This window comes from Tamandua tetradactyla, chromosome 19 (assembly GCF_023851605.1).
Source record: "Tamandua tetradactyla isolate mTamTet1 chromosome 19, mTamTet1.pri, whole genome shotgun sequence".
Classification (NCBI taxonomy): domain Eukaryota; kingdom Metazoa; phylum Chordata; class Mammalia; order Pilosa; family Myrmecophagidae; genus Tamandua; species Tamandua tetradactyla.
Genome location: NC_135345.1, coordinates 50599032 through 50625081, shown reverse-complemented (window position 1 = coordinate 50625081; position 26050 = coordinate 50599032). Strand labels below are relative to the sequence as shown.

General features: G+C 35.8%; 1 protein-coding gene and 1 non-coding gene across 4 annotated transcripts in view; one reads left to right on the top strand and one right to left on the bottom strand.

Moving 5' to 3' along the window:
• The window catches only part of NFXL1 (nuclear transcription factor, X-box binding like 1), a 73455-nt gene that overhangs the window by 28501 nt on the left and 18904 nt on the right, over window positions 1-26050 (top strand). For all 3 annotated transcript variants that reach the window (XM_077136790.1, XM_077136789.1, XM_077136788.1), the window contains exons 12-15: window positions 5243-5333; window positions 9936-10056; window positions 10288-10447; window positions 11200-11291. In XM_077136790.1, the coding sequence (XP_076992905.1) occupies window positions 5243-5333; window positions 9936-10056; window positions 10288-10447; window positions 11200-11291 (464 nt within the window). The remainder of the gene's footprint in view (window positions 1-5242; window positions 5334-9935; window positions 10057-10287; window positions 10448-11199; window positions 11292-26050) is intronic.
• On the bottom strand, window positions 5942-6048 carry LOC143663802 (U6 spliceosomal RNA). The gene has a single exon (XR_013166183.1). It is a non-coding gene; the product is annotated as a U6 spliceosomal RNA (small nuclear RNA).

The window sequence follows — 26050 nt, the reverse complement described above, 5'->3', positions numbered from 1 at the left end:
AGCTTATAATCTAGGATCCTTTACAATAGGTGCCAGCATGACAATCCATATTCTTGACTCCTTCAGTTCACCGAGGATTTTTAACTTTTTAAAAAAATTGTATAATATGAAGCAAAGAGAGAAAAAAACCATAGTTTTCAAAGCACTCTTCAACAAGTAGTTACATGACAGATCCCATAGTTTGTCCTGGGCTACTGTACCATCATTTCATATTTTTCCTTTTAGCTGCTCCAGAATATAGGAGACTAGAAGGAATAAATATTTTTTTATCATCACAGTCAGCTTTTTTCTTTATTTTTTTGTGAAAAATAACATATACAAAAAAGCAATAAGTTTAAAAGCACAGCACAACAGTTAGTTGTAGAACCGATTTCAGAGTTTGATATTTGTTACAGTTCCACAATTTTAGGTTTTATTGCTAGCTGTTCTAAGATACTAGGGACTAAAAGAAATATTTTTATATAGAATAGAAAAAGAAATAGAAATATTTCTTTTAGTTTAATGATTCAGCAATCGTATTTGTGTGTTAAACCTTACTTTCTCTGTATAACTCCACCATCACTTTTGATCTTTCTTTCCCACTCTAGGGGAAAACTCTATGGTCATTCTGAATTTTTCAGGTTGGAATGGGCTGTCAATAATATGGGGTAGGTAGCTGGAACTAGTTGATATTCTGGAGAGGGTGGGCCATCGCCATCTGTGTTTCAGGACTTAATCTGGTCTAGGAACCCATCTGGAGGCTGTATGTTTCTGGAAAGTTAATAGTGCCTGGAACCTTTGTAGAATCTTATATTTTCCCCTAAATGTTCTTTAGGATTGGCTGGAATGGTTTTGGTTGGGGATTGGCAAGTTATGATAGGTAGCAATGCCTAACATTCACCGTGTAAGAGGACCTCCAAAATAGCCTCTCAGCTCTATTTGAACTCTCTTAGCCACTGATACTTTATTAGTTAAACTTCTTTTCCCCCTTTTGGTCAGGATGGAATTGTTGATCCCACAGTGCCAGGGCTGGACTCATCCTGGCCACCAGGGGGACTTTCACCTCTGGATGTCATATCCCACATAGAGGGAAAGGCAGTGATTTCACTTGCAGAGTTTGGCTTAGAGAGAGTGAAGCCACATCTGAGCAACAAAAGCAGTCCTCCAGAAGTAGCTGTTAGACATAACTATATGTAGGCTAAGCTTCTCTGATACTTGCTTAAGTTTCACAAGAGTAAGCCTCAAGGTTAAGGGTTTGGCCTATTGATTTTGGTGTCCCTAATGTTTGACATAGTATCAGGGAATTCCCTGACGGTAAAGTTTAATAGTTCCATTTTTTTTCTCCCTTCCTTTAAGGAACTTTGTTAATAATTTTTGATTATCTGCTTTATATATTCTAGGATGTATCCAGGCATTACATTAAGCTATACAGGATTAAAGGACCTCTTTTTATTCTGGGATCTCTGTGTTTCAGTTGTTCAAATGAGCTACCTAGACAGGTTGAGTTAGATTACATGCAATGGAAAATTGAGGTTCCAGAAAAAATAATCCTTTCTTCCTTTGGTCTCAAAGAGTAGGTATAGTTTGAAAATACAGACAATATCTTTCTTAAAACTGTGTTCTGCATTACCTGAATTCTGACCTGATCAGCTTTGTTCTTATCTCTAAATACTGCTTATAGGTATTTAAAATATCCTCTTAGAACCCAGAAATAATAATGACCACTCCGGACTAAATGTGTCTGCTCTAAAAGCTTATAATCTAGGCCCCTGTTTTCTTATAACCATTTTCTAAAGGAGACTATAAAAATAATTGCTGTTTCATTTTTGGCTTATTCTGCCTCACCCAAATGTCTGTCCCACAGGTTCATTCACATAGTTGCATCCTCAGTGGCTTTGTTTCTTTTTGTAGCCACACAATATTTGATCATATGTATACACTATCGTTCACCAAACTACTCAGTCGATGCATCTTTCAGCCATCTGCATTCATTAGGCATCATGTATCCCGAAGTCCATAGACCATTATCACTTTGAATTTTAGATGATTTCATTGTTCCCAAGAGAAAGATAATCAATAAATATACCCTCGCCAAATAGGAAATCTAAACCTCCTCTTTGCTCTTGTCCCTCCCCCCGTTATTTATTTCTGCTGTTGCTGTGGTAGTGCTGATGTTTTCCTTTTGAACATAGCCCATAGCATGCAATAGCAGTTTTCTTCCTGTATCCTGAACTTAAAATACTCTTTCAGTTCACCAAGTTTTTATATCTTGAGCATTTAAAAAAATGGTCTTAAAAAGAGGCTGAAAGAGGCTTTGTTCGGCTTGTTCCCCTTCTGGTCTTCTTTATTGATGTTTTCTCGATTTTCATTCTCTTCCTTTGAATTGATGATCATGTCGTGTTTTTTTTTTTGTCTTGTACTCTTGTTGCACACTGTACATTTTAGTATTTTAAGATATTAATGTTATGATTAATTCCCTGAAATGTTTGATTCTTGATTTTGTAACCAGCTGGTCTTAAGACAGAGATTTCGTTGAGCTTCAGCCCTCCTATCAGGAAGTTCTGCCCAAGGCAAAGGGTCCAGCGTTTTCCCTGGTTTTCTGGGCTTGTGTCTTGTCCTCGGCTTTTTTGCTAGTTAGTTGTTTTGTAGTTCCCCTCTGTACAGGTACTTGGTTGTCTCCTTTGTTTCCCAGAAGATAGACTTCCATCTCCTAGGTGTTTGAAGCAGGCAAGTCAGCTCCACATTGTCTGCCTCAGTAGTTTTTTTCACTCCTTTTGTTGTCTCATGCTACCTGTGGAGTGCACATTCTGGGAGGAGGGGCATGCCAGAAAGTACTTTGCCAAGTCAGTCTTTCTCAGTGGAAATAGGGCCAGGGATCCATGAAGAGGACACAGACTGGCTCCAATGTGCTGTATGCAGGACTTCAGGAAGGATGCCAAATACTTCTCCCTATGCAGGGCTTCAGGAAGGTGCCAAATGCTTCTCCAAAGGCTCCCCAAAGGTGAGCTTTCTTCTCTTGCCTGGCAGATGCAGCCCTACAACAAATTCACACACAGCACTGAGGAAGCATAATGCTTTTCAGTTTCCTCCACTACTGCCTTTTTCTGAAACAGGTTGAAACAGTGGCCGCACTCAGGGCTAGGTACCCAGTGATCCAGAGTCACTAATCAAAAGCTGTGATTCAGTGATCAACTGTGCCCACCCCTTGGTTTGGGGGGAGAACATTTTTGTGTCCCTTCCTGTCACTTGAGAGCTTACCAGGGGCTGGATCCTATGGTGGCCTGCAGCAAGCGTGGGGCATGGGTACCAGTAGCCACCACCCAGAAAGAGCTATTTACTGTTCTTTATCAGCCCAGCTTTCTGGTGCTCTGTTAATTTGTAGTCTCTTTTATTTTAGATCATTTCTGTAGCTTTGTCTTCAAGTTTACTACATTTTTTTCATATTGTCTAGTCTGCTTTTTATCCTATCTAGTATATTTTTCATCTTGAACATTATATATTTTCATCTCTAGAAGTTTGAATTTTTCATATCTTCCATGTCTCTCCTTAGTATGCTCATACTTTTCTCTGTCTTTTTGAATATATGGATGGAATTTATTTATAAGGCCTGTTTTAATGTCCTTGTCTACTTATTCTGTCATCTGTCATTTCTGAGACTATTTCTGTTAATTGGTTTTCTTCCTCCCTGTTGGGTCATATTTTTGTTTTACCTGCTGGATAACTTTTGATTAATTTCCGGATATTATAAACTTTATATCTTTGGGTGCCATTTTTGTTGTTGTTATTATTTTAAAAATATTTTTGAGATTTGGTTTGTAGTGAGGTTAAATTACTTGGAAACAGTTTTGTCTTTTTGAGGTTTGATTTTGTTAATCCTAGAATAGCCTTTTGTCTCTTATTTGGCCCCCGTACTCTACTTGATGTCTGAGTATGAAGAGGTCTCTCTACTCCGGCTATAGGGAACACAAATTTTTTCGAACCCTATGTAATCTCTTGAAATCATTCTGCTTGATTCTTCTCAGGTTTTGGGTAGTTTCCTTCATCATGTATAGACCAGTACTCATCCAAAGACTCAAGGAGTACTTTTCCAGTGTTTTCTCTATGCAGTCACCTTCTTCTACAAATCTCAGCCACACTGCCCTCTCTGACTATAAATTTTTTTCCTCAGCATGTCAAGACTGCTAGACTCTGTTTCTTCTCCCTCTGCTGCAGTCTGGAAATCTCCAGGTTTAGGCTGGTACCATTGTAGGAAACAACTTTTTTTGTTTTCCTACTCTTAGGGATTGCTATTCTCTGCTGCCTAATTTTCCAGTATCTGAATATTTTGCTTCATATATTCTGTTTGGTTTTCTGATTGTTTAAGACAGTCTAGTAAATCTGATTGTTTTTGCTCCATCATGGCCAGAAGTAGAAGTGTGCATAAGCTTGTTCAAATCTTCATGGACTGCATTTTATTCTTTTCACCCGCTGTCACTGACAAAGTGATACACGTAGTATTACTCAGTAAATATTTGGCTAATCACATGAACTATTTTGACTTTAATTGCTTTTCAATAACATATATTTTGTTTTGAACTATTTTTATATACTGAAACTTGTTCCTGTATAAGTTACAGGCCTAAATATTTTTAAGCCAATTGTAATTCCTATTTCCTTTACAAAGTTTGGATATGTGAAATCTCAAGGAAAGGGTTAAGATGGCAAAATGAAATGTAAGTAGTAGCCTTCTGTGTTCCCAAATGAAAAGTTGGTCCAGGTCATAGCGATATTTCTCACAGATAGATGGAAATCAGGGAAGTGAAAAGAAAGCTGGAGGTAGATAACCCTGTGTCTGTCCATTAGTCTTTGATCCATGGTTTGAGAATAACTGCTAAATTGAATTTAAAAATTAGCAAGACTAATTCCAGTTGTTTGCCTGAATTGACTATAGAATTTGAGCAGATATGTTCCTTTTCACGTTTGTTGTCAATCTCTGCATAGAAAAAAATGAATGAAGTTATTTTTTGGGAATGTTTTGAATCATAGAATAATTAATGAAAGGGCAAGAAAATTTAGGTTGATTTCATGAAATTAGGTTGTTCATTTAAATTTATAAATCTTAATATGCTGCATCTCTTTACCATAAGAATTTCCATATTCTTAAATACATTGTTGTTTTGAAAAGAATCCTTTGCTTTCCATAAATTCTTTGAATTGCAGAATAATTCATATTGTGCATGGGTTTTCAAGTGATGTGTTCTTTATATTATTGCTTTCTCTGCAGTGCTGCCCAGGAAACTGTCCACCTTGTGATCAAAACTGTGGACGGACTTTAGGATGTAGAAATCATAAGTGTTCGTCTGTCTGCCATAGAGGTAAAATTTAATAGCTGCACAATTTTATATTTGTATAGTGCTTTATAGTTTATAGAGGTCTTTCATACTCATATCCTATTCAGTTCTCCTGACAACCCTGAGAAGAAGATAGGGCAGTGCTCAATATCTCTATTTTATGGACCTGGAGACTGAGAATAATGACTCATTCAGGGAAATATCTAGTAAAGCAGTAGTGCCAAGACTTGAACAAAGGTCTTCTGAATATAAAATTTTGCTCTTTTCGCTTATACCATGTTGCTTCCTCATTCCTCCCAATATTCCCTGTGGAGTTTTTAAATTACATAATGTATTCATAAGTTTTTCAGCTTTGTTCTGAATTTTAAAACAAGTTTAATTCTACATTTATGTATATAAATAATGTAGAATTAAATATAGTAAGGGACTGGATATATATATCCTAAGTTGGTGGTTCACAAACTTAATACTTTCAGTACCCCTTTACTGTTTTGGGTACCCCAAAGAGCTTTGTTATTGTGGGTTTTATCTATTGGTATTCATTGTTTTGAAATTGAAGTAAAATGTAATAATGTTTATAAGTTTATTCAAAATAATAATAAAATGTATCCCATCTTAACGTGATTTTTTTTTTTAATATGGAATGCTTCACAAATTAGCATGTCATCCTTGCGCAGGGGCCATGTTAATCTTATCTGTATCGTTCCAATTTTAGTATATGTGCTGCCGAAGTGAGCACTTAATGTAAATTTTTTTGTGTGAAAAATAACTGTTTTCAAATATAAAAAATATTTAATAAGAGTGGCATTGTTTTACATTTCTGTGTATATCTTTGAAAGTCTGCTTAAGTGGTAGATAGCTGGATTTGTGTGTATCTGCTTCTACATTCAATCTGTTTATATCACTTCTCACATAGCCTCTGTAACACTGTAACACTTTACATGTGAGAGAATAACATCTTAGTATTATGTTACTATGGGATAGTTTCGACTTTGTACAACCTTTAAAGGAGTCTCGACCTCTAGGGACCCCAGACAACCTTTGAAAACTGTCATAAATTATTAGTAGACATTGAAAACTTTAGTGAGTTAACTTTACCCATTTGGAGTGTTTCATGCTTTCTAAATGGACAGAAGGCCAATACGTTGATATCAAGTGGACTCTATTGAGAGATGGTACCGAGTAGTAGAAAGACCAGGGTAAGAGGTTCTAGGTTCAAGTCTGGGCTATGCTACTTATTAGCTTTATGACGAAGCAAATTATTGAATTGCTTTCATTATCTTCCTTTGGAATAAAGTGGATGCTAGATCTCAGTTAATCTCTTAATCCTTTAATAAATCCTGCTCGGTAAGGTATATGGAATCACTGTATTTTATTTAATGAGGAAACAGACAAAGAGACCATTGACCCAAGGTCATGTAACTAGTTGCAGGGTCAAGATGGGAACCCAAAGATTATAATTTATTATACCATGTTGCCTCCTCATTAGAAATAGCCAGATTCTATTAATCTTGTAAACATTTTCACATGGATGTGTTATAATATGTCAGTGTCTTTAAATTGTGAAGTTTAGAACTAGTTATCAGTGTATTTTCACCATCACTAAAGGATTTTATTTTCTTTTATAGTCACATTACATCTTTGAATCATTGAGCTTAAATTTCCATAACATTCAATAGTGAATGACTAATTCATTAATTCAGTCATTCATTTTTGAGTCTCTACTAAATGCCAAGCACTGGGATTACATGAATGAACAAAATTGACAATATCCCTGCTTTTGTGAAATTTACATTTAGTCCTCCCCTATTAGAATATAAGTAAATAATCAAATTAATCTTGGATACCAAGTAGTCACAAATATAAAAATAAATTAAAATTGTGATAATGGGGATGGTGTATACTATTTTATATTGTGTGATCAAGGAAATGTTCTCTGAAGAAATGACAATTGAGAGGAGACCTGAAAGAAGTAAGGGATGAAGCCATGTAGAAATGGGGAGTGAGGTAGTGTTCCAGGTAATAAATCAGTGATTGTAGAGGCCCTGAGACAAGAGTATGCTTGGCATCTAGAGAAACAGCATGGAGGCCACTGTGACTGAAAAGAAGTGCTCAAGGGTCAAGGAAATGATAGGATAAAGGATTGATTGGAAATACAGGACCTTGTAGATTGGTGTTAAAATATGCCTTTATTTTGAGTAGAAAACCTGACTAGTTTTATAACGTTAAAGAAATTGGATCAATAGTTCAGAATTTTTTTTACCAACAAAGATCAGGCTTAGTTGATATGTACATGATTTCTAGCAAATAAACATTTAAGGAATACATCATTTCAGTCTCTTCATAAACTACATGAGAATGTAGTCGTATCATTTGATAAAAAGGGTACGAGAAAATTATGAGTTTATAAAAATATTAAAATTTTAGCTACTCAAATCTAGGCACCCAGTTCTACAGTTTTAGGTATCTAGATCCTTAATTTATTATGACCAAGTTGAATTTATTCCATTCTAATGCATACTAATCATTTGCTTTATTTAGTTTTACAGAATTTGGATTTTGCAGATGTATCACTGTGGTGTTATATAACATGTTTCACTATCCTCTGTATTTCCCATCAATTGTTAGTTGACTCTAGAGGCTTGATGAGATTCAGTTCAATTTTTGGCAGGGTGTTTGTATTTCAGAAAAAAGCATATTGGCCCCAAAAGAAACTCATTACCCCTTACAGAATTTTTACTGATACAAAGTTTGTGTATGATACTTCATCCACAATTATATAAGATGTGTGGGATCTTTATTTTTTCATACCATTGTCTATCATTTTAGACTTCTTAATAATTAAAATTATACTGTAACTCAGGGAAAAAATACTAGCTGCATGTTTATACTGTTAGTATAAGCTCAAGGTTATCTATGTTATGGTTTTACGGAATAACACCCATTTTGGCTATTGAAGCACTGGCAACTATTGTTATATTTTCTGTATGCTGATTTTTAAAAATATTATCACTAAAGGTATTTTAATATCTGCCATGTTGTATTGGTATCTGTAACAAATTCTGCTGATCAGAAGGTAGACTGTTCAGAGAAATTATCCTTTATTTGTTCTCAAGATTTAATTTAAAAAAGTAAAGAAAAAGTGATGCTTTAGTTTGAATGGCCACAAAGATTCCTTGATGAATACTTCTAGAATTACTAAAGATAAATGAAAAACTGTTATTGTTAAGCTTTGTTAGCTTTTGAAAATTGTAACCTTGTAGTCAGAAAAACTTGGCTTGCAATATCATTAAGATATTACTCCACAGAATTATACTTAACTTGTCAAAACACTGAAGTATAAATTTGCTAATTTATTTAAGTTATATCTTTCCCTATGGTGCTTTTTACTCTTGGCTTCTCTTTTTCTACCTTCATTATTTGAGTTAGAATTCTTAATTTGTAATTGTTTTACAGAAATTTTAACTTTTGTAGGTATTAAACCAGAATATTTTTCATCATTAACCTATGTTCCTTATCTGGTTAACTGCTATTGAATGTTTTGCTTGGTTCTGACACGTACATAGCACATTCTTTAATATATACTCTCCTTTATTGCGGACTCATTCCTCCTTATTATTTCATATTTAATGAGTTGCCTTACATGGAAAATTAAAGAGGGAAGAAAGCCGTAAAGGAAATAATAGAGCCTCCTGGAGAACTTTATAGCCTGTTTCTCTGGTTTAAAGGTTTTCTTTCTTTAATTTTTGTATATATATAGATTTCTATCAATGGATTACATAAAAGGGTAAACAGCTGAAAGTCCAACAGTTTTTCCTTTTGAAATGTTTGAAGAGAAATATTTGGAATTACAGCCCAAAGTAGAGTTCAGAATTTTGCCTTTGAAAAAAGCAAGAATAAGGCAGTGCGATGGTGGCTCAGTGGCAGAATTCTTGCCTGCCATGCCAGAGACCCGGGTTCATTTCCCGGTGCCTGCCCATGCAGAAAAAAAAAAAAAGCGAGAATAATGGAAAATTAACTATACTTGTTCATAACCAACCTCAGGTCATGAAGAAGAATTTATTCTTTTTGGGGAATTTATTTTAAAATAGTGTGCTTGAATAGAAATATATGAGAATAAACCAAAAAGATTGTCGTTAACATTAGATTTTCCAAAGACTTAACTCCATTTTTGTTTGTGTAGTTTTGAATGAGTGATATATATTTAGTTATAAACTTTTAGCAAATTTTAGAAAAATTTTAAAAACTTGATTAAGTACAGTGAGCATATTGAAAAGTATACAGATCATAAATGTACATTTGATGAATTTTCACAAGCTGAACAATACCATATACAAAAATCCTGGTCAGGAGATAGAACATTACCAGCTTTTGAAACTCTCCTTGTCTCTTTTGTAGATTTCTAACACTATAGCTTAGTTCTTCTTGTTTATTTTATGTAAATGAAATCATATAGTACATACCTTGTGTCTAGCTTCTTTTGTTATATGTATGAGATTGATAAATATTGTCGTAATTTCTTGTTATAGAGTATCCCATTCTGCTAAGCTGATTTATAAATTCTACTGTTGATGGACATTTGAATATTTAAGGAAACCTCTTTTTAAGTCTCAGGCTTTTTTTCAGGCAGTTGCTATCCCTGCCCAGAAACTATAGATGTGAAATGCAATTGTGGTAATACAAAAGTGACAGTACCTTGTGGCCGAGAACGTACCACAAGACCACCCAAGTGTAAAGAACTTTGTAGGTTAGTATGAAACTGTGCAAAATTATATCTGTGTGTCTTATAAATTTAAATATGTATTGCTTTTTAGTATTGTTAGTATTTTATTTAATTTTGCTTTACTGTTTTCAAATATTAATATTCACAGTATGCTCATTTTATATGGAATCAGAACATATGTAAAGAGATAATTGCATTTTAGATGTAACTGCTTAATGATTAAAAATAATTTAAAATTTGTACTTTATAATTTAGTCAGCCGCCAACTTGCCATCATACAAGTCAAGAAAAACATCGCTGTCACTTTGGCTCTTGTCCTCCATGTCATCAACCTTGCCAAAAAGTTTTGGAGAACTGTGGTCACTTATGTCCTGCTCCATGTCATGATCAAGCATTAATAAAGCAAGCTGGCAAGGTAAGGTAACAGTATTATTAAAGAAGTAGTATATTATTTTTAAAACCTGTGGGTCATATTTCTTGATTTTATTTAGTCATTCAGCAAGCTGTGATTAAGTGTTTATTGGATATCAGGCACGAGCTAGGAGCTGGGGTCAGGGTAAAAATAAGACTTGATCTTTTTTCTCAAAAGACTCACTGTATAGAAAAGCAGAGAAATCAATAAGCGAATATTTGCAAGTGTAGTTTGACAAGCTCTTTATAAATGTGATAATAAATTAATTTGGTAGTCTTCCTTCATATATTGTGGTTTAGGATTATAGATATCTTCTTGCTTCCTCAGAGATTCCTTCACATATTCAGCAAATATTTATTGAGCCCCTACTGTATGCAAGTCATTCCTCTAGGTGCTGGGAGACAACTGTGAGCAAAATAATGGAGATGGATGCTCAACTGGTAGAAGCTGAAGTTTACAGTTTTGTTTCTCAGAAAATCCTGTGTTGGCTTATGAGAAGCAAAGGAGGCCACGCTTTCTTTGCTCTACCATTTAAAAATTGAAGCCTACTTCTGTTTTTAATATCAAACTGTGTGGAGAGGAACTTTCTGATAGAATAAAAGGGGATTGACATATTTCATTAAGCAGATGGTTGGTTACTTGAAAAAATTTCAACCTGCTTGAGTCAAGAATACATAAAACTGTTTTCTTAGATTCTTATAATAGCCATGTGATTTAATCCTTGTGACTTAAAATTTTCATTATTTTATTTGTAGCACCAGCCTACAGGCCCTTGGGAACAGTCTTCTGAGCCAGCATTTATTCAGACTGCATTACCTTGTCCTCCTTGTCAAGTTCCTATTCTAATGTAAGTATTAGTATTTTAAGTTTTAAAAACAAAACAAACTTATTGATTTAGCCTGAAGTGTATCTTTTTTTTTTTTTGCTTGTTGAAATTGGGTAATGAGTACATGAATTTTTATTTACCATTCTGTCCACTTAAAAAAAAATGTGTGACATTTTCTGTAATAAAACTGTAAATATATATTGCAGCAGATTAAAGCCAGAAATTTTTCTGATACTCCTATTTTGAGACGTGAAGTCTATGTCACTTCCTCTTAATGTTCTATGACTGTTTTTTTAAAATTTTTTATTAATTAAAAAAAAATTACAAGAAAGAAACACAAACATTCCCAACACATACACTCAGTAGTTCACAATATCATCACATAGTTGCATATTCATCATCATGATCATTTCCCAGAACATTTGCATCAGTTCAGAAAAAGAAATAAAAAGACAACAGAAAAATAAAACAAAAACAGAAAAAAAAAAATTTACATACCATACCCCTTACCCCTCCCTTTCATTGATCACTAGCATTTCAAACTAAATTTATTTTAACATTTGTTCCCCCTATTATTTATTTTTATTCCATATGTTCTACTTATCTGTCGACAAGGTAGATAAAAGGAGCATCAGACACAAGGTTTTCACAATCACACAGTCACATTGTGAAAGCTTTATCATTATACAATCATCATCAAGAAACATGGCTACTGGAACACAGCTCTACATTTTCAGGCAGTTCCCTCCAGCCTCTCCATTATATCTTGGATAACAAGGTGATATCTACTTAATGCGTAAGAATAACCTCCAGGATAACCTCTTGACTCTGTTTGGAATCTCTCAGCCATTGACACTTTGTCTCTTTTCACTCTTCCCCCTTTTGGTCAAGAAGGTTTTCTCAATCCCTTGATGCTGGGTCTCAGCTCATTCTAGAGCTTTTCTCAATCCCTTGATGCTGAGTTTCAGCTCATTCTGGGATTTCTGTCCCACGTTGCCAGGAAGATCCACACCCCTGGGAGTCATGTCCCACATAGACAGGGGGAGGGTGGTGAGTTTGCTTGCTGTGTTGGCTGGAGAGAGAGGCCACATCTGAGCAACAAAAGAGGTTCTCTTGGGGGTGACTCTTAGGCCTAATTTTAAGTAGGCTTGACTTATCCCCTATGGGGTTAAGTTTCATATGAACAAACCCCAAGACTGGGGGCTCAGCCTATAGCTTTGGTTGTCCACACTGCTTGTGAGAATATCAAGAATTCAACTTGGGGAAGTTGAGTTTTCCCCCATTCTCACCATTCCCTGAAGGGGACTTTGCAAATACTTTTCCACTTACTGATCAAATCACTCTGGGATTCATCAGGGCATCACCTGGACAAACCAACAAAATCTCATGTCCTATACAAAGTTCCATGTACTTAAGGTGTTCAACAAACTATCTATGTAAGTTATATTAGGAGATGCACTAGTCAAAATATAAATTTGTACCAAATAAACATTTTTTGCTTTAGTCTCACACATAAGTTGGAATATTAATTACCATCTATTTTCAGCACACTGCTGTAATGACATTCTTCTGTTCTTCCTCATGCAGAAACATTTTTAAATTTGTACATTTAGTCACTGTCATTATACACTCTAGGCATTCCTAGATTACACCATCTCAATCTTTATCGTCTTTCTTTGTGATTTCATTTATGCCCCAGCCCTCCTCCCTCTATCATTCTCATATGCAGCTTCATTCAGTGTTTTAACATAATTGTATTACAGTTAGGTAATATTATGCTGTCCATTTCTGAGTTTTTGTATCCAGTCCTGTTGCACAGTCTGTATCCCTTCAGCTCCAATTACCCACTATCTTACCCTATTTCTATTTCCTGATGGTCTCTGTTACCAACAAAATATTCCAAGTTTATTCGCTAATGTCAGTTCATATCAGTGAGACCATACAGTATTTGCCCTTTTGTTTTTGGCTAATCACACTCATTATGCTAAGCATAATGTCCTTAAGGTCCATTCATGTTGTTACATACTTCATAACTTTTTTCTGTCTTACAGCTGCGTAATATTCCACCTTATGTATATGCCACAGTTTGTTTAGCCACCCGTCTGTTGATGGACATTTTGGCTGCTTCCATCTCTTGGTAATTGTAAATAATGCTGCTGTAAACATTGGTGTGTAAATGTCCATTTGTGTCCTTGGCCTCATGTCCTTTGAGTAGTGACAGCATATAGATGGGTCCTGTTTTTTAATCCATTTTGCCAGACCATGTCTTTTGATTGGGGAGTTTAATCATTAACATTCAGTGTTATTACTGCGTGGGTAGTACTTTCTTCTACTATTTTGCCTTCTGGATTTTATATGTCAGATCTGATTTTCCTTCTTTTTACCTTTACTCATGGTCTTCCTTTCTACACTCTTAACCACACCTCTCTCTTCTGTCTTCATATCTGTCTGTAGTGCTCCCTTTAGTATTTCTTGTAGAGCTGGTCTCTTGGTCACAAATTCTCTCCTCATTTTTGAAGGACAGTTTTGCTGCATATAGAATTCTTGGTTGGCAGTTTTTCTCTTTTAATAATTTAAATATATCATCCCACTGTCTTCTCATCTCCGTGGTTTCTGCTGAGAGATCTGCGCATAGTCTTATTGGGCTTCCCCTGTATGTGATGGATTGCTTTTCTCTTGCTGCTTTCAAGATCCTCTCTTTCTCTTGACCTCTGACATTCTGATTTTAAATGTCTTGGAGTATGTCTATTTGGATCTATTCTCTTTGGGGTATGCTGCACTTCTTGGATCTGTAATTTTAAGTCTTTCATAAGAGTTGGGAAATTTTCAGTGATAATTTCCACCATTAGTTTTTCTCCTCCTTTTCCCTTCTCCTTCTGGGATACCCACAACACGTATATTCATGAGCTTCATATTGTCTTTCAATTCCCTGAGTCCCTGCTCATATTTTTCCATTTTTTTCCCTATAGTTTCTGTTTCTTGTCGGATTTCAGATGTTCCGTCCCAGTTCAGAAATCCTATGTTCTGTCTCTCGAAATCTACCATTGTAGGTTTCCATTGTTTTTTTTCATCTCTTCTACTGTGTCTTTCATTCCCATAAGTTCTGTGATTTGTTTTTTCAGACTTTCCGTTTCTTCTTTTTGTTCTTTCCTTGCCTTCTTTATATCCTCCCTCAATTCATTGATTTGGTTTTTGATGAGGTTTTCCTTGTCTGTTCGTATATTCTGAATTAATTGTTTCAGCTCCTGTATTTCATTTTAATTGTTGGTTTGTTCTTTTGACTGGGCCATATCTTCAGTTTTCCTAGTGTGATTTATTATTTTTTGCTGGCGTCCAAGCATTTAATTACCTTAATTAGTTTATTCTGGAGATTACTTTCACTTTTTTACCTAGGGTTTTCTTGCTGGATGAATTTCTTGTCTATCTGTTCTTTGATATTCAGTTCAGTTTTATCTGGACCTCTAGCTTAAGTTTTGTTTAACAGGAGAATTTTTCAGTTCTTGTTTTCTTGTTTCTTGCCCTGCTTGTATGATGCCTTTCCCCCCACCACCCTTAGGAGGGTCTACTTAGATATTATAGACCCCAGCTGAATTTTCCCAGACCAAACTGGCCTCCTATCAGGAGGAAAGAGTAACCTGCGTCGGTTTTCCCTGAGGGTGAGACCCAGCAGGTTGAAAGACTTTCCTGTGAAGTCTCTGGACTCTGTTTTTCTTATCCTGCCCAGTATGTGGCGCTTGTCTGCCTGTAGGTCCCACCAGTGTAAGATGATGCGGTACCTTTAACTTTGGCAGACTCTCCCTGCTGGGGGTGTGGTGGAGACAGAGGAGAGGTTGTAGGCTGGTTTTAATGGCTTCAAATTACCAAGCTCTGGTGTCTGAATTCCTTGATGGAGGGATTCCACCTGAGTTGGGCTTCACCCCTCCCCTGGGGAAGGCACAGGCTCCAACAAGCCCCCAAAAGAGCTCACTTCTGCCTATGCCTGGGGCAGTTGCAGCCTGAGAAGTCCTGCTGCTGTATCCAGAGGCAGCCAAGCCTTTGTAGAAACACAGCCACAAAAACCTTTGTTTCCTTCTTTTTTGTTTTTTTTTTTCTCTTTTGCCATCAGCCCTACCCCTTGGCACCAGGGCAAAAAAATGAGCAACCTCGGCTTTGACCAGGTTCACCTAAGCTGGGGACCTATTTTTAATAGTCAGAATTTGTTAATTAATTCCACAATTGGCGTTTGATTGTGCTCAGTCCCTGCTACTGGTAAAGTCTCTTTCCTTTCCCCTCTGGGAAGCAGCCTGTTGGGGAGGGGTGCCGGCTGCCGCAGCTTTGGGAACTCACGGTTCTGGGGGGGCTCGCAGCTGGTCCAGCTGGTCCAGGCTGGGTACGCTGTGTGTCGGGTCACTGACATGGCCCCAGGAGCTGTTCTGTACTGTTTCTGGTTATTTACTAGTTGTTCTGGAGGACGAACTAAAATGCGCACATTGTTAGGCCTCCATCTTGACCCGGAATCCTAAAGTGTATCTTGAACCACCTTCTACCTCTTTTCTTAGTTTAGATGATCATTATTTTAGGACTAACATATGATTTCATATCCCTGTCTTGCCTCATTCATTTCCAGATATATTTATATATTTGTCATATTGCTTAAAAATCTTATCTAGATATATATATATATTTTCATTTTTACTGACAAATCTTCACACATACATTCCATATTGGTATACAATCAAGTTGCTCACAGATTCATCATATAGTTATGTTTTCATCAGCATGATCCTTTTTTAGAAATTTGTATCACTCAGAAAAAGAAATAAAAAGAAAAAAGAAAAAAAATTCATTCATACCATACCCCTTACCCCTTTTCTCTAGTATTTCCATTTACTTAATTTATTTTACCCTTTTTTCCCCTATTTATTTATTTTTATCCATTTTTATTTTTTACTTATCTCTCTATACACTGGATAAAAGGAGCATCAGACACAAGGTTTTCACAATCACACGGTCACATTGTAAAAGTTATATCATTATACAATCATCTTCAAGAATCAAGGCTACTGAAATACTGTTCAACAGTTTCAGGTACTTCCTTCCAGCCACTCCCCACATCATAAACTATAAAGGGATATCTATAATACATAAGAATAACCTCCAGGATAACCTCTTGACTCTGTTTGAAATCTCTCAGCCACTGAAATTTAATTTTGTCTCATATCTCTCTTTCCTCTTTTGGTCCAGAAGGCTTTCTCAATTTGATATTGGGTCTCAACTTGTCCTGGGATTTCTCTCCCATGTTGCCAGGGAGATTTATACCCTTGGGAGTCGTGTCCCACATAGCAGGGAGGGCAGTGATTTCACTTGCCAAGTTGACTTAGAGAGAGGGGCCACATCTAAGCAGCAAAAGAGATTCTCTGGGGGGTGACTCTTAGGCCTAATTTTTTTTTTTTTGCGTGGGCTGTCACTCGGAATCGAAACCTGTCTCCAGCATGGCAGGTGTGAATTCTGCCTACTGAGCCACCGTGGCCTGCCCTCGTAAGCCCAATTTTAAGTAGGTTTAGCCTATCCTTCGCTGGATTAAATTTCATAGGTGTGAACCCAAAGATTGAGGGCTTGGTCTATTGATTTGGTTGTCCCTACTGCTTGTGAAAATATCAGAAATTCTTCAAATGGGTAGGCTGAATATTTCCTCCTTTCTCACAAGTCCCTCCAGGAGACTTTGTAAATACTTCTTTATTCACTGCCCAAATTATTCTGGGATATATCAGGACACACTAAACTATTCACACCAATAAGATCTCACTCCCTATTTAAGATTCCATTTAGTTATGGTGTTCAGCTAAACTGAGCATACAAGCTAAATTAGGAAATGCAGTACCCAAAATATAAATTTTTCACCAAAGAAACATCTCTCCCTTTGGTCTCACACAGAATTTGAACTTTTAAAATATGGATGATATCATCCTATACCCTGTATTCTGATTTACCTTAGTCCTATCCATATCAGCTTCATTCATATCTCTACTAGAAGTCTGGTCACTTTTAGTTGTCTGTTTTTGAGTCTTTTCTCTCCAAACTGGAGTTTCATGCCATTCTTAGCCTCTGAAGTAACTTACACTTAAAATTACAATGATAAATTCAAGTTCACCATTTCTTAGTTTTCCTGACTGATGCCTAAGCTAGTCTGTGAGATTCTTGAGGAGAGGAAAGCCAGGTTTTAGATAAGACAAACCTGGAGGACAGTGTTTGAGGAAAACATTGAAAATGAAAAAGGAAGTAGTTGCCTGGATGGGACAGAGAATGCTTAGGACTGAGCTATAAGGGGTTGAAACATGGGTAATAGGAAATCTTGGAATGAGTTATAATTTCAGCAGAGCTTTGGAATATAGAAAAAGAGGAAGCATAGAGTGCGTAAGTGCAGCAACATAAAATTAGTAAAGGGGCTGTTGTCTACAATTAAGGTTCCAGGTGAAATAGTGTTAATGTCTTGTGTGTTGGTCTTTTAATAAGAGGATTTTTGTTTTCTTTACTTCTCAAGTTACATATTCTCTAAAATTCTAATCCCCTCTCCCCCTACAACTCTCGTCTCAGTTTAAATATCATGTGCATATTTATCTATTGATTATGCAGTCAGATTGAGGGGTAGCATGTTTTGAAACTATATTCATGAGCAGGGCGATTTCAATCTCTTGCCTAGTGGAGTGGGGCTATAGTAGTTAGCATAGAAGAGTTATTTTCTTCATGCAAAGAAGGTATTCATGTATTAGATACCGTTCTTTTACTAAAGACTTGTGATGTATTCATTATGGATCAAGTTTTTTATAGCATCTCATCACTAAGTTGAGTTATTAGTGATTATCTGTGGTTTGAATTTTTTCCTTTAAGAGAAATAGAAGAGATACTGCTATCATAACTCATAGGTTCTAAATTATTCCAGTGCATATAGTAATTAAGTACATTTGAATTCCTTAATTTGTCTTATAGTAAGATTGTATTTAGGATATGTATATATCCTGTTTAATTCGTACAGTTAATTTTCAAATTTTAGTTTGTATTAATTATTTTCTGACAGAAGAGTAAATTGCCTGGCATTACCAAGTCATGTTTATTAGAGATTTTTAAAATTAAACTAAAAAAGAGTCTATAGTCTATATGCTTTGTACTTGATTGGAATGTGCTGCTAAAAGTTTTTGTTTTTGTTTTTGTATGTTAAAACAGATTTTGTTTTAGAGTAAGGACTCTTAAAGTCAGTGTTATGATTCCCCTAACTTCTCTCATGAGTCATTCAGATACCTTCTTTAGTTCTCAATTTGAAATATAAAGAGGTTCACGATCTCAATGAATATGGTAGGGTAAGGACCACCAAAATTTTCTCTTCCTTTTCTCTCAAAGGCTTGTAGCAATCTGGAAAGGGTTTATTTAAGAAAATGGTTGAGTTTTGGTAAGAAGAGCAAGGTTTGTGGTGTTTTAATGTACCCTATTACCATCTTCTTATCTCCAGCTTCATGATATCCTTGAAAACTAACTGCCCATAATTGTAAGAAACACAACTTTGCAGCCACCAGGTGATGCAAAATAGGGTTGGAGCTCCCGCAAAGCTTATTAACAGATAATTAATTTGACCTTTTCTGTTGGTTCCCTGGAAGCACTTACTGATAAAGCTGTCTTTATTTGGCCTATTTAGTATTTGCAGATGTTTGTTTCCACTTCTTGACTAATGGGAATAATGCTTCTATGAACATTCGTGTATAACTTTATGTGAACATATATTTTCATTTCTCTTGGCTCTGTATCTAGAAATGGAACTGTTGAATCATGGGAACTCTGTTTAGTTTTTTGAAGGAATACCAAACTGTTTTCCAAGTGGCCACACCATTTTACATTCCCAAAAACAATGTACAAGGGTTCCAATTTCTCCTTATCCTCATCAAGGCTTATTTAAAAAGAATTTTCTTAATATATTATATACAAAGCTTTAATAAAGGAGACCCATGAACCCACCCCCACCACAACCCCAACTTATTAACCAGAACATTCTGCAAAAACTACTATGGGTTTTTTTTTTTTTAATTTGAGCCCCACTCTGGGCAAGCCCCACCAAGGAGCACACAGCATGCTAATTTTTTTTTTAAGATTTTTTTATTATGAAATATAACGTACGTATTAAAAGCAATACATTTCAAAGTACGTTATAACAAGTAATTATAAAACATGTTTCAGAGTTTGTTATGGGTTACAGTTCCAAAATTTAAATTTTTTCTGCTAGCTGCTCCAATGGAGACTGGAAGAAATATCAATATAATGATTCAGCAGTCATACTTGTTTGTTAAATCCTGTCTTCTCTGTTATAATTCTCTTTCTTCTTTGATCCTTCTCCCAATCTTTAGGGATATTTGGGCTATGCCCATTCTAACTTTCATGTGGGTATCAATAGTATGGGATAGGGGCATAGAATTAGTTGATATTCTTGAATTTCAGGACTTATCTGGCCTAACTCATCTGGAGGTTGTAGGTTTCTGGAAAGTAATCTTGCTGCTCACCAACACTTATTGTATTTCTTCTTTTTTTTCCTCATGGGCAGGCACCAGAAATCAAACCTGGGTCTCCAGCATGGCAGGCGAGAACTCTGCCACTGAACCACTGTGGCCTACCCTGTATTTCTTTTTTATTTTAACCTTTCTAATGGGTATGAAATGGTATCTCATGTTTTTAAATTTTTAAATTTTTTGTTGACTGTAATCCATGGTTTAACTAAAGGCTCACTGTATTGTACAGTTCCATGGATTTAAAAAATTTTGTTCTAGTAATATATATGAAACTATAATTTTCTATTTTAACCACATTCTAATATATAATGCAGTGCTGTTAATTACATTCACAATGTAGTGCTGTCACCACCAGCATTCATAACTGAAACTTTTCTATCATCCCAAAAGATACTGTACACTTTAAGCCTTAACTCTCTACCCCCACTCTGTCCTGTGGTAACCTTCATTCTAGATTCTGACTCTGAGTTTGCTTATTCTAATTATTTAGTGTCAGTGAGATCATACAGTATTTGTCCTTTTGTATCTGACTTATTTCACTCAATATACTGTCTTCAAGGTTCATCCATATTTTTGCGTGTATCAGAACTTCATTCCTTTTTACAATTGAATAATACTCCATTGTGTGATGCCACATTTTCTTTATCCATTCATTGGTGATGGGGACTTGGATTGCTTCCGTCATTTGGTAATTGTAAATAATGCTGCCATGAACATTGGTTTGCAAATAATCTGTTCAAGTCCCTGCTTTCAGTTCTTTTGGGTATATACCTAGAAGTGGGTTTGCCAGTTCTTTTGGTAATTCAGTACTTCACTTTCTGAGGAACTGCCAAACTCTCTTCTGCAGCACCTGCCCCATTTTATATTCGCACTAGTGATGAATGAGTGTTCCTATTTCTCCATATCCTCTTCAGTAGTTGTGATTTTCTGTTTAATAGTAGTCAGTCTGGTGGGTATGAAATGGAACCTCTTGTTTTTGATTTGTACTTCCATAATGGCTAATGATGTTGATCATCTTTTCTTGTGCTTTTTGGCCATTTATATATCTTCTTTGGAGAAATGTCTGTTCAAGTTATTTGCCTGTTTTTAATTGGGTTGTTTGTCTTTTGTTGTTGAGTTAAAGGATTTCTTTAGATATACTGGATATTAAACCCTTATCAGATAATGTAGTTTCCAAATCTTTTCTCCTGTTGTGCAGTCTTTCATTTTATTTTCATGATAAAGTCCTGTGAGGAACAAAAGCTTTTGATTTTATAGATGACATGATTCTATTTGTAGAAAATCCTGAAAAATCTATAACAAAGGTACTGGAACTAATAAATGAATTCAGGAAAGTAGTGGAATACAAGATCAATACGTAAAAATTAGTGGTGTTTATAGATGTTAGCAATAAACAATCTGAAGAAGTCAGGAAGGAAATTCCATTTACAATAGCAACTAAAAGAATTGAAATATCTAAGAATAAGAATTAAATATCTAGGAATAAACCTAGCCAAGGATGCAAAAGACTTTTGTACAGAAAATTGAACATTGCTAAAAGAAATCAAAGAAGACCTAAATAAAAGGAAAGACATTCCACATTCATGGATTAGAACAATTACCGGCATATTGGTAACATGCCGGTAATTGACAGATTCAACACCATCTCAGTTATTGTGGTTTTGGTTTGCTTTTCCTTAATCACTGATGATATTGAGCATCTTTTCATACCTACTTCTTGGCCATTTTTGTACTTTCTTTGGGAAAAGTAAGAGTTCTTTCTCTATTCTGAACAATTCATCCAATGGGATACCTAATTTGCAAATATTTTCTCCTGTTCTGTGATTTGTCTTTTCACATTCCTTATAGTGTTTTGTGCTGTGCAAAAGTTGTAATTTTGATGAAGAACAATTTATCTGTATTTTCTTTTGTTGCAAGTTCAGTATTTTCTTTTGTTGCTAGTTCAGTATCAGAGATGGTTTCTTCTAAGAGTTTAATAGTTTTAGTTCTTATTTATAGGTCTTACATTTAGAATTAATATTTGTATATGGTATGAGGTAGGGGTCCAGTTTCATTTTTCTTCCATGCTGTTACCTGGGTGTCCCAATGCCATTTGTCCAAAAGACCATCCTTTTCCCCATTGAATTATTTTGACTTCATTTTGCTTTGGTTTCCTGTCCTCAACACTCAGTTGAAGAATAACTCCTGTTTCCATAGCTTCTCAAATTTGTCTTCTATTTGTTTCACATACCACCCTAATTCAGGTATTCATTGTGTCTTAACTAGATGTCTACAATAGCCCCCTATCTGGTACTCAGACTTTCTAGATCCCCTCTAATTTTCCATTGTGTTGCCAAAGTAGTTTTTTAAACTTTGAATTTAATCATGTTATTCCTTTCATTAAAATGTTCACTAATTTCTTACTGCCGACAGAGTAAACCTGGAATTACCCACTATAAATCAGGCTAATGGTTAGTGCTGATGAGGTGGCTGCTGCTTTGAGGGAAAGAGATTAAGTAAGGGAAAACTTGGAATTTCCTCTCTATTCCCTTCCTTCCCTCTGATGTTCATCCAGTTATTATCTGTGTCACTTTGGTAGCAGTCTGTCCTTCATTCCTTTTCCTCAGCACTTTTAAATCCCATTTTACTTTTCACCCTCAGCTTATTTGCAGTCCACCTGGCTTCTCAAGGAGAAAGAGTTCCAAACTCAGCTTCGTGTCTCTTGGCTACCTCAGCCTAGAGCTCATCCAGTTATTTTGATGCTCTTGTAGAATCTACCAGCAGTATCAGCATTACCTGGGAACTTATTAGAAATGTAAATTCTTGGGTCCCAACCCAGATCTACTGAGTCAACAATTGTGAGGAGTCAGGACAGCAATCTAATTCTGATTTGCGCTAAAGGTCGAGAATCTTCGCTCTAGTATATTGACTGTTTGGGCTCTTGGAAATCTTTTGATTGCCTGGCAGGATGATATGAGCAATGATTAAATTGGTCAGGGAATCAGAAAAATGACTGGGGAAAGAAAAAGACTTATTTATAAATTAAGGAATGAGGATTAGGGTCTTAAAACCCTGTTTTGCCATATTTAGTAGTTTACAGTGCCACCACTTGTTTGCCAGTTTCTTATAACTAGCTTGTTAATTTTTAGCTCCATTTATGATGAATTAACACTTAAATGTAAATTCAGTTAATTTCTAAATATAAATTCAATTAATTTCTAGTTCCATTTTGTACAAACTAAAAAGCAATTTTTTGTGAAAATCATTGTTATCCGTTTCCTGTGACTTTTTTGCAAATGTATTATCTTTCAAAGTATACAATATTCATAGGTACTGTGATCCAAACAGATGTTTTAGTAAGTTGCTAACTTAGTCAGTCAAGGGAAGACTGGAGTGGAAAGATGGTATTGGCCAAGGCTTCCTCAGGTTGGCATGAAGCCCTTCCTGAAACTTTTGCCCTGGCATGTCCCTTCAACACCACTATACCTGGGCTGCCTTGGGATCTCTGTCAACTCAGTCAGAGACCTTGGGCCACCTTTGACCCCTAGGCTACTGGCTAGGGCTGCCAACCCTGATGGTTGAGTGAAGATGATGGTTGTTTGTTCCTCTGTCCCAGACCCCTCCACCTTCTGCCTTCTCGTGGTAGGGGGGGATTTTGAGCAGTGCCCCTTATCTGAGAGATATACAGATACTCAGTGGTCTCAACATTGCCTTTACACAGCAGCCATTTTAGCCTCTTACATTGCATGTCAGTTTTTATTTTTCAGAGTCATTGATGAGCAGAGAAAATTAAAATGAAACTTTGCAATGTTAAAAAAAAGTATCAACTAATTTGGAGCACTGAGATCTAGCATGCTGCTGATGAAGTTTGTTTGACCTTTAGCCAAAGAAATAAAATCCGTCAGTGTAGGGGAAATAATAAAAGCATACTTTTTTATTGCTTAGATTCTTTATCCAGATGTAATTTATTTTAAAAATGTCACCATCTAAAGCTGATAAATAATATTTGCAAAATAATGCATCAGGAGCATGTTTTCTTGTCTTTAGAGGTTAAGTGTATAAAGTTATGACCAGATTATATCTATCAGTATGTGAATATTAAAATTTGGGTTTTTAAATTAAATTTTAGTATGACACATGAAGAGCTGAATCTTAGTTGGAGGAAAGGTGATTGATTATAGTTCTCAAATTTAAGGATTGTTGAGACCTAAACACATCTTTTATTCATGGAGATGGGGTTTTAAGTATTTGTTCTGTACTTGTTTAGTCTTTAGCATTAAAATTCAAATTTTGAAAGCATTTTAACAATAATGAAATAATGAAAAAAAACATGCATTCTGCTATCATAACTTCCTTGAGGACAAAGGTAGAATTCATCTGTAAATCTACCACCTCTATGGATAGGATAATTTCTTGTCACAGAGGAGGCATTCAGTACATGTTAGAATGAATTTTATTAGGATCTGTTCCCCATGCTATTACTTCTCATATAGTAGACATGTAAAAATGACATTAAACTTTTAAAAGGTGGTCTGATGGCAAAAGTAGCATTTTGTTATCAGGTCTTACATTATAGCTCTGCAAGTCCTTACTATGCTAGGTTTTCTTCAAATCATAATTTTTATAGGTTGTGGTATACCAAAGAAATTCGTATTTCAAATAATAATCACATTGAAATTTTTTTTTTTTTTTTAAATTTTCAAAGCACTCTTCCACAAGTGGTTATAGGACAGATCCCAGAGTTTGTCATGGGCTACCATACCATCATCTCAGACTTTTCCTTTTAGTTGCTTTATAGAACAGTGGAGGCTAGAAGGAATAAATATTTTTTTTATCATCACAGTCAACTTTTTTGTGAAAAATAACTTATATACAAAAAAGTAATAAATGGAAAAGCACAGCGCAACAATTAGGTGAGAACAGATTTCAGAATTTAGTATGAGTTACAATTCCACGATTTTAGGTTTTTACTTCTAGCTGCTTTAAGATACTAGAGACTAAAAGGAATATCAGTATAATGATTCAGCAGTCATACTCATTTGTTAAACCCGACCTTCTCTGTATAACTCCACCATCACTTTTGATCTTTCTCCCACTCTTTAAGGGAGTTGGGGCTATGTGCATTCTAACTTTTTCATGTTGGAAGGGGCTGTCAGTAATATGGGGTAGGTAGATGAAACTAGCTGATGTTCTGGAAAGACTGGGGCCTCTAGGTTTCAGGACTTACGTGGTTCAGGGATCCATCTGGAGGTTGTAGGTTTCTGGAAGGTTATCCTAGTGCATGAAACCTTTGTAGAATCTTATTTATTGCCCTAGATGTTCTTTAGGATTGGCAGGAGTGGTTTTGGTTAGGGATTGGCAAGTTATGATAGGCAGCAATGTCTAACTGAAGCTTCTGTAAGAGTGACCTCCAGAGTAGCCTCTCAACTCTATTTGAACTCTCTCAGCCACAGATACCTTGTTACACTTCTTTTCCCCCTTTTGGTCAGAATAGCATTGTTGATCCGGTGGTGCTAGGGCCAGATTCATCCCTGAGTCATCTCCCACACTGCCAGGAAGACTTTCACTCCTGGATGTCATGTCCCACTTGGGAGGGCAGGAAAATGTTTTCACTTGCAGAGTTGGCCTTAGAGAGAGTGAAGCTACATATGACAACAAAAGCGGTCCTTCATAAGTAACTCTTAGGCATACCTACAGTAGACTAAGCTTCTCCACTACATGCACAAGGTTCATAAGAGCAAACCTCAAGATCAAGGGCTTGGCCTGTTTTGGGTGTCCTTAATGTTTGATGCAGTATCAGGTTTCCCTGGTGGTAAAATTTAATAGTTTATTTTTTCTTCTGTCCCTCAAGGGACTTTGCCATTATTTTTTGATTATCTGCTTAATATATTCTAGGCTTTATTCAGGCATTGCATTAAGCTGTACAGGATTGAAGGCCCTCCTTCTTATTCTGGACTCCCTGTGTTTCAGTCTTTTAAATGAGTTATCCACACAGGTTGAGTTAGATTATGTGCTACAGAAAATTTAGGTTCTGGATAATATACACTTAACCTTGGTTTCAAAGAGTAGGTGGGGTTCCAAAATATAAACAATCTCTTTCTTACCCCTCTGTTCTAAATTACCTCAACCGCGACCTGTCACATTGAAATTTTAAAAAGGCTTTTCATTATTACAGATTATTTGAAAGTTTTAAGTGGTCTTATATCATAGCTATGTTAAAAATTCCCCTTTTTGCCAGAAAATATTTTGGAGTGTATAAGTAGTTATGGAAGA